Source organism: Mesocricetus auratus, unplaced genomic scaffold, assembly GCF_017639785.1.
Source record: "Mesocricetus auratus isolate SY011 unplaced genomic scaffold, BCM_Maur_2.0 Super-Scaffold_100714, whole genome shotgun sequence".
Classification (NCBI taxonomy): Eukaryota; Metazoa; Chordata; class Mammalia; order Rodentia; family Cricetidae; genus Mesocricetus; species Mesocricetus auratus.
In genome coordinates, this window is record NW_024429270.1 from 10,012,230 (window position 1) to 10,025,493 (window position 13,264).

Genomic DNA, 13,264 nt, shown 5'->3' on the forward strand with positions numbered 1-13,264 from the left:
TTGCAGTAGGAGGTGCAGCAACACGCACCTCTGCAAGTGGACTCTCCTGGACAACGCTGGCAATGCAGGGCCAGCTCCAGTGCCCAGTGGCCCTGGCCTAGTTTCTGTCTGTTGTTTGTCATCGCTCCTGGCTTTCTTCTCCCACAGCGTTCCAAAGCTCCCATCTTTCAGCTGACACCCTGAAGGGGAGTCGGTCTCAGCTCAGATCCTCTTACACAGCCTGTTATTGGGTTTATTTTTTTTCTAGTAGAAAAGTAATATGTATTCATTGTAGAAAACCTTAAAAATATGGGCACTATGGAGGATAAAATGAGGGCGGGGCCTGCCAGATGGGCAGGGCCACCGATGAAGAATGGATGTGTCTGCAACATTTTCCTCGGAGAGTTTCTTGGTTCTCATACATGATCCCAGAACTGAACCTATGGATATGGTTTCTGATGTAGATTCTTCCATTGCTGTTGGGGCAAGAATAAGGAGAAGTCTCTATGGGAGTGGGAACTAGTCTCTGGAGTCACATGTGTCCTAGCACACATGTCTCCTCTCCCACAGTCCTGTACTAACTTATCAAAGCTTAGCAGATACTGCCCAGTGCCGAGGCTGGCCCGAGCTACGCTGTCATCCATCCTCCTCAGGACAGGTCCAGCCTGGTCTCCTCCTTGTGACCCTGCTCTCAGAACTGCAGAGTGCTCACATTCGGGCAGTGGGCTCGGGGCAGAGGCAGCCATGCCTGGTAAGCGGGCGGTCATGGGGGACTTCCGAGCCTCGGATGGACGGCTGCTCTGAGGAGAGTCCCTAGCACTGCCTGCGCTTCTGTTCTCTGCAGCGTCCGTCGGACACATGCTCAACCACTCCAGCCACAGGACGCCCTATGCCTGTAGCCCTGCTGAGGACTGGCCCCCGCCCTTGGACATCAGCTCTGATGGGGATGTGGACATCACAGTGCTCAGGGAGCTGTACCCAGATTCTCCACCAGGGTAAGGAGGACTCATGGTGGGGAGAGAAGGGGGCCCTCTGGATAGAAATGGAAAGAACCTCAGCTTCCTGTATGTAAATACAAAAGGATCTCAGAGGGCAGGGCCGCAGCCTCTGCCCTCTGACCAAGCAAGTCCCCTTGAGGATGGGCATGACTCAGGAAATGTCACCAGGATGGCCTACAGAGACCAGCTGAGATTCTTCGTGCTGGTGGGTGGTGGGAAGGGGAGCCTTGTTGTTTTGGGATAGTCTCATGACAGTTTTGGGGAGCCCTACAAGTTCCTCCAGGGATCTTCCTGGGCGTAAGAATGGTGGAATGTTCAGGATCATGACCATGGGATCAGTGCACATTTAGGGAGAAAAATCTGCTGAGCTTCTACTTGTGACACCAGCAATCCATGCCTACCCCAAGATCAGTCTTTCTCAAACATTGCAGGTGCAGCCACAGAGTCCCCAGGCTTGGGTAGCCCCTACCATCTGTTGGGTGACAATGGGGTGCATGGGACCCTGCCTTTCCATTCCTGTCTTAGGCCATCCAGGTCCCAATCTCAGCTAGCCTAGGTAGGGTAGGCTTTCATCAGCCTGCGCCTGTCTGATATGAACCTAGACAGCTGAGACTCACAGAGAGCCCTGCCTCCTCCCACACTCTATCCGTTTGTACCACCACATCAATCAAAGTAGCCCCTGTTGGCCGGGCGGTGGTGGCGCACACCTTTAATCCCAGCACTCGGGAGGCAGAGGCAGGCGGATCTCTGTGAGTTCGAGGCCGGGCTGGACCAATAGCCTCCAAAACAATACAGAGAAACCCTGTCTTGTAAAAACAAAAACAAAAAACAAAAAAAAAGTAGCCCCTGTTGGCCCTGTCCTTTAGATGAGCCACAAGGACAGAGGGGAACCCTATGGAGCCCAGTTCCTTCCCTGTACAGGCTAAAGCAGTTGAAATCCTTGGGGGGAAGGGAGATGATGTTCTCAGGGCACATCCTCAGGAGCTATAGGCTTCCTGTCCCACTCTCAACCTTGCCCCCCCCCAACTACCCACAGGGCCTTCTTCCCACCAAGAAAAATCCAGTAAGTTGTCCGGCCCATCCTACTTTACACAGGACTGTAGAGGCTGAAGAGGGGGAGTTAAGTCTGCTGCTCCAGGAGACTCGGGGCAGTGGTAAGGACAAGGGAGGGGTATAGAAGGAAGTTTGCTGGACACCGAGCCTCTGCTCTTGCAGTGGGGCATGGAGAGCCCCACATTCCAAGACCCATTCACTGGGACAGAAATGATCGTGGCCAGCCTTCACTGGGGCATGGAACCCCATGAGGTGACAGTGACAGTGCCTTCTTGGGCATTTGAGTTCTCCCAGCCACCTGCAGTCACTGTCATTTACAGCAGGGGGATCAGAGTCCTGTCACCTTCCCACTGCAGATCCTGTATCTGACAAATATGTCATTTTTCCCTCCCACCAGGGGCTCTGAGAGAAACAGTAGATGCTCTTAGCCCTACAGCTATGGCCTCAGGGACCCCAGGGGCTCCTTCCTAAACCTAGAAGACAGCAGCAGAGACATTTCAGGGGGTCCTACCTGGCCCATTCATAGTTCCCAGCCTGGTCCTAGACCATGGCTGCTCTTGCTTCAGGGAATCTACAACTCCCAGAGAGAGAGGTGTAGGGACTTGCTTGGGTCCGCATGGGCTGTGAGGTAAAGTCGACCCAGGAGCCATGTCTCAAGGGTTTCAGACTGTCTTCCCTGGGGACTAGTGGGGTCTCACAGGAGCCAGCATGTGTGAGACAGGCTGTCTTTCACAATGAGGGCAGTTCCTCACTACACAGGACAGGCTCTGCCACCTGCCCTAAGGTCTAGGGACCCATAAGCCCTGAGTGAAAACTCTTCTCTCACAGCTATGAGGAGTGCGTGGGACCAGGGGCCACTCAGCTGTACGTCCCCACGGATGCACCACCACCCTACTCGCTGACTGACTCCTGCCCCGTGCTGAATGGTGCCCTGGACTCAGGCAGCGGCCACAGCCACAGCCAGCACCAGCAGGAGCAGAGGCCCCAAGGGCAGAGGGGCTTCCACACTGTCTCCATGGACACGCTGCCACCTTATGAAGCTGTGTGTGGCGCAGGCTCCCCATCTGACCTGCTGCCACTGCCAGGACCAGAGCTCCGGCCAACTAGCTCCCAGGGTTCACCCTCCCCAACCCAGGCTCCAACTGCCAGCCCCGAGAGGATTGCGTGAGTGACCCAGCGCATAAGTCCCACTGGTCCTTCCGGGCCACCCTGTCTTCTCCGGGTGCACACACAGATGCACACACAACTCCTGCACACGCACATATATATGACTACACGCATACACTGGCACATACCACAGACATACAGACACCTGCATATACACAGGGCCCACTACCACAAAAACTCACCTGGGCAGGTCTTCTTTAAATGACGTGCCCCCCATCAGGTGTCTCTGCACCCCCACCCCCAGCCTTGCACCTGCTGGTAGTGCCTCTTTAAACAGTGTGGGCAGAGGCGACGTAGGAAGCCATACTTCCTTCCCTCTCCCCAGCCTCCTCTAGGATGTGGCCACAATCTGATTCTCCCTCAGAAACCGCTTGGTCCACTTCCTGCCACAAACCCTACCCCAGGGCTGTTCCCACTGGGAGCCAAGACAGGTCCTAGGGAGGCCCCTCTGCACTGTGCCTGTCTTTCAACTCCAGGGCAGAAGAGCCACAGTGTCACTATCCTGCCACTTACAGAGCGGAGAAACAGATTGGTAACTTGGGCGTGACCTGGAGGTCCTCACAGCCCACTTACAGAGTGGAGAAACAGATGCGGTAACTTAGGCGTGACCTGGAGGTCCTCACAACCCACTGAGCTTCTTGCTATTTCAATGTCCTCAGTTTGACGGTGCTAGTGAGGTTAGCTCAGACACCCACTCCAAACTTCAGGGGGAGGACAGGCCCGTGGCCATGTTCTTCCCATGTCCATGCCAGGCTTAGGAGTTCAAGGAAGACAAGGTATGGGTAGCCTCTACACAGTGCTACTTAGACACTACTCAGGGGCGCAGAAGGGTCCACTGCTCAGTAAGTGCCCAGCCAGCTCTGGCAGCCTGAGCCCAAGAGGTCTCAAGCTAACCCAAGAGCCAGTGCTGTCATCCAGGGTGGTAGCTCACAGCTGGGGACTGAGGTGGTGAATTCTGGCCTTGCCTCTCTGGGGCACCACAGAGACAAACAAAAAGGCATACGGACCTCACCAAGCAAACAAAACACACAAAAGAACACCATGCCACTATGAGAAGACACAGTCATCCTGTCACAGAAGCAAGTATGTGGAGACAGCTGGTTGGAGAAAGGTTGGTATTAGCCTGTGAACTCCAGCAGTCTCCACCAAAGACTATGTAAGGTGACAGGTTATCTTGGAAGACCCAGCTTGCCAAAGGTGGTGGCTAAGTATCTTTGAGCAATGTCCTGCCAGCATTGCCAGTGGCAGGGAGCAAGACACCCTGCGCCCCACCCCCCACCTTTTGTCCCTCCTCCCAAAGCAGCAGGCGCACCCCATTGAACCTTCTCCCACATTTCAATTTCTCCAGTGAAGGGCTAAGAAAATTCAGCAATCCCTTTCTAAAGCAGAGGGTGACAAGGATGGCTATCTTGAATTATATTTTCTATAGAAATAGCATTTATTCTGATGCAGAGTCCAAAGGAACCCACCCACAGGTTCTGTAGCGTCCTTCGAGTAGTTTCCTAGAGTCATGGCCTCCACCTGCGGGAGGGAACCTTGTTTACAAGCGGCTCTGCCCATCTTTGTGCTGTTCTGCTTTCTAGGCAAAAAGATGTCTGTTGTACTGTACTGACTTTGAAATGCACCCCAAGGATGAGACTCTTTTAAGAAATGCAGTCTGTTTCTGTGGCTCTGGAAAGTGCTGGGGGGGGACACCCCTGCCTACTCATCATGTTGGAGGGATCTACAGGACAGCTTTTCTCCTTCCTAGATTAGGCTGAATAAGCAGCAATGTATCTTTTCTGTGTTCAAAATAAACACATCAAATCAACAAAGATGTAGAGAGAAGTAACACTTTCAAGGAGTGCATGGAGGCCTTCAAGGCTCCCGGTGGCTGCAAATTGAGAGGAAAAGAAGCCCCTAAATGGAAGCCATCTTAAACCTGCCTCTGAACGCTGACATGCCCCGCTGGCTACTCCTCAGGTTTGAGCCAGCGAGACCAGGTTGTGCTCTTGTAGACGGGAGGGTTTACATAGTCAGGCTCATAGGATTTCTTTTCTGTTTCTCTGCTTTTATTTGTTTTTTGGTTTTTTTTAAACAAGATTTTCCTATGTAACCTAGCTGTCAATCCTCCTGTCTCTGCTTCCCTAGTTCCTGGAGACACCTATTAGTCTAGACTAGCCAAGTCCCCAAAAACTCCTGTCTCCGCCTCCCAGTCTGTGCTGCTGCACGTGGATTTTTATGTGGTACTGGGGATCTGAACTCACGCTTGCACAGCAGTCACTTTACCCACTAAGCCATATCCCCAGTCCCCTTTTTTGTTTTTGTGCCTTGCTGAAACATAGTGCAGCTTCTCTGAGACCTGCCTGATGTTTCAGGACTTAATTCCAGGTACACTAGGTACCACCTTTTGGCCTTCGGTACTCCAGAGGCGTATCCTCCCAAGACAAATAGGAACCGGTATTCAGACAGAAATGTGCTTTCTGCTCCCCTCTGCAGAAATGCTCCTCTTTCCTACGGCCCTTCAGAGAGAGACTTTACCTGGTGACCTCTTTACAGATGGAGCCTTACTTCCTTTCTTGGACATGTGTCCCTTCCGCTAGAACCCCAATGCACCAGCATAGGCCTAGCCCCCAAGATTATGCCCTGAAAGTGGGGTGTCATCCTAAACAAGCAGGGGGGGGGCTTTGTGAGATGGACCCAGGGGCTCCTTCTGGAAATTCCTGCTGGAGAAATACAGGTCTGCTGTCCAGCTCTGTCTACTCTCAAGCCCACACTGCCACCTGCTGGCTTCCTGCTGCCACTGCTCTTGTCACAGAGTCCACCCTGGAAGAATGAGGAAATTCCTGCCACGGGACACTCAGAGCTGTATGCTGAACTTGACACTTGGATCCTGGGCTTGTCTTCTGCCACTGAGATGTTCTGTGAGGTCGAACGTGTCGTCTCATTTTGTTGAGGAGACTCTGTCGCTCAGTCGCGGTTTCTGGGAATTCCTGTTGGCTATGCTCTCCTACTTCCCCCTCTGTTCTGTATGATACTATGCTCCGTGCTGGGGCTCTTCCTTCTTCGGGGTGATGGTGTCCAGCCATATTCTGACTCCATCCCAGATCACCTCCACTGGCACTCGTTCTAAACACTTGAGCTCCTGGGACTATCAGCTTCTCTTTTCCATGCACATACTCCTTGGGCTGTAGGCATCATGCTCAAGGCTCTGCATGATCCTACAAGGACTCTGACTCCTCTCTTTTCCAGGAACAAGGCCCAAGGATGACAGCTGGGTGCCTGGAAGCCTTAGAAATGGGACGTAATGGTCCACCTTCTAGACGATATGCCAGGAGGAAGCAGGACCAGATTGTGGAACACAACCATGCTGTCCAAGAGACTGGTTAGGGAAGTAGCCTCCCGGCAATGAAAGGAGGGAATGAAGCCTGAGAGGATGTGGGCCATTGAATTCTATCCCACCGGCAATCCAAGAGCCGCTGCACACATGCCTTGAAGCCAGGCTTCCTGAGGTGACCTATCTGGGTCACTTACACCTGGCTCTCAGAAGTAGTGTTTGGAGGCTTCCCTTTACACAGTGTTGGTCCCTGCCATGCAGACTCTTATGATCAAAGGAGGACTTCATACAGGGAGGCCACAACTGTTGGCAGGCAAAGTGACTAAGTCATTATGGATGGACACTGAAAGTCCCAGGCTTTGGATAGCACCAAAGACCCCCAATACAGCTGAGTGACAGGCCTCACCCAAGCAAATGGGGAAGAATAAGACACCAGTAAGGCTACAGCATGGGGGCACCTCATGCAACATCCACCATCATTGGGTTAAGTGTTCATTCATACAAACCAAATTTGTGTAGCTAGGTATCACACACACACACACACACACACTCACACACACACACTCACTCACTCATATGGCCCCATTGCTTAACTCTCACCTCCTGTGGCTTCATACACATTTGCTCAGACAGCCTTGGTGCCCATGCTGGTACCCCATGTATGCAGGGCTTCCGTGTGCACAACCAGGTGTTGCACACACTGATGTAGCCCACACTCATGCCCAGATGTTCCCATCTGCATCCTCTGGCACTAGCATGGTTGCCCGGGGACTGGACATGAGCAGAAAGGTCACAGCTTTATCATCAGAGGGAGAATATCGGTTGTCCTGGGTTCTGTTCTACTGACCTGCCTATTTCCCAAGCCCAAGCGAACTCTCTGGAACCCAGGAGCCCTTTTCTAGGCAAGACTAGTGGACCTGAGCTTGGAGAATAAGCACACCTTTGCCCACAAGGCTATAGCATAGCTATGTCTACCCAGCATATCTCCAAGAAATCCCAAGGTGGTAGCCCTGTTATCCGGCCTCAGCCACAAAACTGCCACACTCAGCATGACACCTTGGGGTCTGGGGAGTGACTGTAGAGTAGTATAGCTTGGTATCTACTGAAAGGGAGAGCTTGACCCCCTGACAGGTTCTGAGCGTTAACCATCACCCTCCCCTTTACTTAACTGCAAGAGGTAAGAACGAATACTTACTGGCTCATGTAACTACATTGCCAAGTGATACATTAGTAGATTTTAGGCATGACTGGATGCAGAAAATCCAAGGACATGGGTTGGTATACAGTCTCTCTGTACTTGACCACCACACTGCCTCCATTCTCCCATTGGAGAAATGATAGTAGACATCCCATGTCTGAGTTGGTTGGTTCATGACCCAAAATGAAGACAGACCCTCTCCTTCTGCCAGAACTCAAATATAAGTATCTCACAGAAATCTGAATGGCGTGAACAGGCCTCTCCTGGAGCCTCTAAGTGGAACAAAGCAAGGAGGTCTCTGATTATCTCTGGCCAGAGAACATGTGCCACTCTGGGGAAGAACCAAATACTCTATCCTGGGATGGGTTTTCCAAAAGAGGAATGAGATAGAGGACTGTACACTCACAGAACATCAGGCTTTAGCCTGTTTCCTCTGCCTTACCTATTATCCTAACCACATGTCCAACCTATCACTCTACCCATCTTGGCCCTCTCCACCATGCCCTATCCCTCCTGGTTCTCCCCACCAACCATCAGTCCCAGTGACTGCCAACCAGGGGTCGATGGTGATTACATTGTAAGGAGGACAAACGGCCAGGATGATGGAGAAGTCAAAATTGGCCTCCAGCTAGACTGGACTCACTAGGCAAAATTTTGAATCCATCCTGACTCTTACCACCAAGGTTTCTCTTTGTGACCGGGGGGGAGCAGAGAGGGAGCACTGTGCCCAGAGAGGCTCAGCTCCAATGTCCACTGTGCCTAGCTGTAGGGAAATAACCAGACTCAATGCTAAAGCCATTCTATAAGTTGTTGGATGTGCAAGACCCTCACAAGAAATGCAGTCATCCAGTTACACAGCTTTGCTTCTGAAGAGGAACATAAATTTGGGCAAAGGTCTAAGGCATGTATCTGTGACATCACATACAGCCTGAGGCTACAGTCCAGGGACTGTCTCCTCCCTCAGGACTACCTCACTGGGAGTCTGGTCTCTCCTTCCAGACTCTCTCTTCCTGGACTGTTCCTGAGTGTCTGGAGTTGTCTACCAGAGATTGGGGGTCCAGCGTCAGGGCTGATTACTCTCCAGAGGGTGGTTCCAGCACAGAGCCTAACAGGAGTGAATGGGGCTTTGGAGTAGAAAACTGTAACAATATGTAGTTCTGTTCTTAAAGAAAACTGCCCTTCCCCTGGTGTTACATGGGCTTGAGACAATTAAGTGCTGAGTCTCAGACCTGGGACCCTCTGTCCAGGCAGCACCTTTAACTGACTCTCCTTCCCTTAGAAGTTGAAGCCCATAGGTTATGCAGGGACCTTAGGAGCTGTTGAAATGAAGGTTCCCCAGTCTCCCAAGTCCAAAGTCATCCTTGAATATCCCTGGCCCCACCTTCCTCCTAATCACCATTGTTCCCCAAAGCTGAGCATATTAGTGAAAGCAGTTTCTCTTGAGGACCCAGAAAGCACAACTGGCTCTCTGAACAACAAATATACCAGGCTGTAGCAGGCCAGTGTGGAGCCAGGCATCAGGCCAGAAAGCTGCCATGGAGAGGCGGGGCACGTTCTAACATGGGCTGCCAAGAGAGGAGACTTCAGGAACCACGCCTGGTGTTTCCACTCCCCCTTCCGATCACAGCCTACTCTGAGAACTAGAAGAGGTGAGTGGCTCTTAGGCGTCATGGGTTCCCAAGTGCTAAGGACTAAAACAACCACCTAGGTTGCGGAAAACAGAATAAATGCACGAGAGGGAGGAAACAGTCTGCCGGTTTGTGATTCTGGGCTAGTGAAAGGTCACTCCATCCTCCTTCAGGAACAAATTTGCTTGGAGTCAAGGAATGAAAGAAAGAGATAAGAAGCCAGACATAGTGGGGCATGTCTGTAAGATACCTGGGTGCATTCCTGCACTCAGGTGGAGGCCAGAGTATTGGTTCAAATCCAGCCTCAGCTCCACACCGAGTGTGAGGCCAGTCTGAGTGACATGAGACCCTGTCTCAGAAACAAAACAAACAAAAACAACAACTACAAAAAAAGAAAGAAACCAGGAGAGTCGAGACCATTTTACACTTCTCTCCCACACACACACTCTTGGCTCTTGGCCCAGGGACTATGCCCTTCTAGACAACACAAGGTCCTAGAGTCCTGCATACCCCCATCTAGAAGTCTCCCATTCTCAATCTCAACTACAAAGTTCCATGGTGTTGGACAAGTACAACTTTGAATATCAGCTAAATATTGAAATAACAGACCCATTTGGGATGATAGACCAAAGAGGGACTCCCTTCCCCTCCTACTTCCAGAACTTGTGAATGTCCTACCTTACAGGTAGTCAGGGCTGTCAGGGTTGGGTCAGGTATTTCAAGGTTCTTGGCTCTTATCCAAAGAACTGAAAATAAGGGCTCATGACAATTTTCAAAAAATAAAAATAGCAAGTAACTTTAATCAGAGCGAAGTGATAGTATAGATTAGAGATGGACATGCTGTCGTGAGTGAGGATACTCAGGGCTCTGATAATTGTTCGGGGCTTCCTTTTACGGTACCTGAGGAGAATGAAATGTTTGTTTCTAAGAGGTGGCATGAGGGTAATTGTGTTTTAATTGATGGGTTTGGTCATCTAATCATCTTTCTGCTGTGCATACCCCTTCCCACAATGCTCCTAACTTTCATCATATACAGCCTGTTATGCAAAGACATAAGATGGCAAAAATAGAGGATTCTCCCTAAAAGCTTACTCCAGGACACAGTTTTGCCTTATCCTGCTTGTACACCCAAAACCAGTTGAAGCCAGATCAACCTTTCTAGTCTTCATACCAAGATGCATTGGGAATATATTTGAGTAGAACTGTCTAGTTGTTGTTAGGGGAGGAGGAACTTATTCCATTGTTTCAAAGAGAGGGCATGCAACCTGCCACAGGTCCAGTGAGCCAAGGTTGTTGACTACGTGATTACAGAAGGGTGTGTGCACGTAAAGCAGCTAGGCCATTTGTTGTTATTGGAAGAGGGAGGTTTACCTAGCCTATCCCACAAGAGCCTCGGAGTTACTGAACTCCTCCCTAGATTGCCTGTTTCACCTTACCTGGTCAAGAAGCTTTAAGAACCCAATTGATTTGTAGACCTTAGGAAACAGTAGGATTATACAGGGAACCCAAATCTGATTCCCAGCCCCCACATCCCTCGGCTCACAACCACATACATGTAGCTCCAGGGCACCCAAGACCCTCTCTGGCCTCCATGGGTACTGTACACACCACGTACACATGTGGGGGTACCATACATCTATGCTGGCATATACATAATTCAAAAGAAAAATAATTTGTTTTTATTTAGGAAGCCAGAGTCCAAGAGGTCGAAAGTTCCATCCATTTCTGTCCCTCTAAGAAGTCCATACCCCACTTTCCTGCTACTCAGTCTGAGAAATCCTGGAGGCAAGGAGTAAGGGGGCCTTGCTCAGCAGTGTTTCCCAAATATATCTGGCCACAGATCATTTTCCACAAGAGACTATTTGAGAAGTGACCCTCCACAGTGCAGTTTGTGAGTCTGACCCAGGTGACGGAGTGAGGGGCTAAAAGAGTAATAAATATTGGATTAAGGAAAGCAGCAAAGGAAGGAGGCGTGGGGGAAGGAGGCAAGGAGGGCTCTCTCAGTCTGGATTTCCCTCCGCAGCACTGGATTTGGGTATAAGTGGCTCTTTAAGAGGTGACCCCAGGAAGCAGCTGATGGGACTGGGGTGAGGAAGAGAGGAGACTCAGCAAAGGGCACATCTGTGAACAGACCACCCTGAGCCAATCCCACAGGGGACCCTGAGAGACGGCACAGAACATGCCTAACCACAAGTGTTGTCCTTGTTGGTCCCTGGTTAGTCACAGCTTGGCCTGGCACCTACCTGGCTTTTCCAGCCTGCCCACACTGCCAGCAGTGCATACTTCTGCGACTGATAAATATCTCAAGCATAAGGTATGAAAAGCCTTAGCAAGTGGAATTCATAGCAGGCTAGGGATAGGGTATGGGGACACAGGTGCTCATGTACCGTGCTTTTGCATTGGTCTTGGGGTCAAAGCAAGGATACTCTGTCTCTTTAGGGATGCCAGCCCCTACCATGCACTACCAGCCACTTAAGGGCAACTTTAGGGAGTGATGCCCTGTGTCTACGAACTAGACCTTATGGCCTCCTATGTGCTACCTGCCCTTTTCTGGCCATGAGATGTTAGTGCTGGTAATTGCTCCATGATCCCCACCCTACCCTACCCCTACCAGATCTGCCTGATAGATAGCAGCGATCACTGAGCTAGGTTTCTACAAACAACCACAGCCACTGCTGTAGATGGTTTCCTATCTGAAGTGTCAAGGTACGAGGACAACAGGCTCTTTCTGTACCATGAGCACTGTTTAAAAAACATGGTATTTTAAAAACAAACACATGAGGCTAGAGATGGCTCAGTGGTTAAGAGCACTGGCTACTCTTCTAGGGGCCCAAGGCCCAACTCCTAGCACCCGCATGGCAACTCACAACTGCCCATAACTCTAGCCCCAAGGGATCCAATGCCCTCTTCTGGCCTCTATGGTCATTAGGCACACATGTACATACAGACAAAAAATACATAAAAATATAAAAAATTAAATTAAAAATGAACATACAAGCCAGACATGGTGGCACATGCCTGTAATTCCAGCACTCAAAAGGCTGAGGCAAAAAAGACTACTGAGAGTTTAAGGCCAGCCTGGGCTATATAGTAAATTTGAGGCCAAAAAAAAAAAAAAAAAAAGAAAATGAAATGAAAAAGGAAATTAACATCAGGGCTTAGATGTAGAATCCATTGGCTATCAGAAAGCAAGACAAAAATCACGTTTCTCTTCAGACAAGTGAGTGCTCTGAGCAGAGGGGCAAGTGCTGGGACTGTTCACTTGTAAATTCCAAAGGTGCCCGCCCCCCATGTCAGGAATGCGGGTACAAAAGTCCCTGCCCTTCTCGGGTTTATGGTTTATCCGTGTATGGACTACAGGCACTGACGGATGGTCCCTGTGGGGATATATTGTTTATGATTTATTAAAGCTTGCCTGAGGATTCAGAAAGCAAAGTTAGCCACAGGCCATAGATGCCAGGCACACACCTTTAATCCCAGCAGCCAGAAGCTATGAGGTAGTGGAACACACCTTTAATCCTAGGACTCAGGATTAACAGACAGATGGATCTCTGTGCATTCAAGGCCACCCAGATCTACACAAAAGTAAGTCAATATAAGAGAGAATTATAGCTCACACCTTTAATTCCAACACTAGGGAAGTATATAAGACAGAAGCAAGGTCTCAGAGAAGATAAGAGCATTCATTCTCCAGCCACACAGAGAAGACAGGAGTATTCAGTCTCCAGCCACACTGGAGATAGGGGTATTCAGTCTCCAGCCACGCTAAGGAAAGGCTACAGTCTGAGGCTTGGTGACAGCTCGTGATGACAGGACCAGCCCATTCAGCCCAAGGTAAAGGTAAGAAGCTGGTGGCCAGATGCTTTGTTTTCCTGATAATCAGCTTTAGGTTTGAACTTCAATATCGGTCTCTGGGTCTTTCACT

The 13,264-nt window shown here is 50.3% G+C and overlaps 1 protein-coding gene across 2 annotated transcripts in view; it reads left to right on the forward strand.

Moving 5' to 3' along the window:
* Positions 1–13,264, forward strand: part of Bean1 (brain expressed associated with NEDD4 1) — a 61,982-nt gene that overhangs the window by 39,169 nt on the left and 9,549 nt on the right. For both annotated transcript variants that reach the window (XM_040740765.1, XM_040740764.1), the window contains 2 exons: positions 824–974; positions 2,859–3,194. In XM_040740765.1, coding sequence (XP_040596699.1) covers positions 824–974; positions 2,859–3,194 — 487 coding nt within the window. The remainder of the gene's footprint in view (positions 1–823; positions 975–2,858; positions 3,195–13,264) is intronic.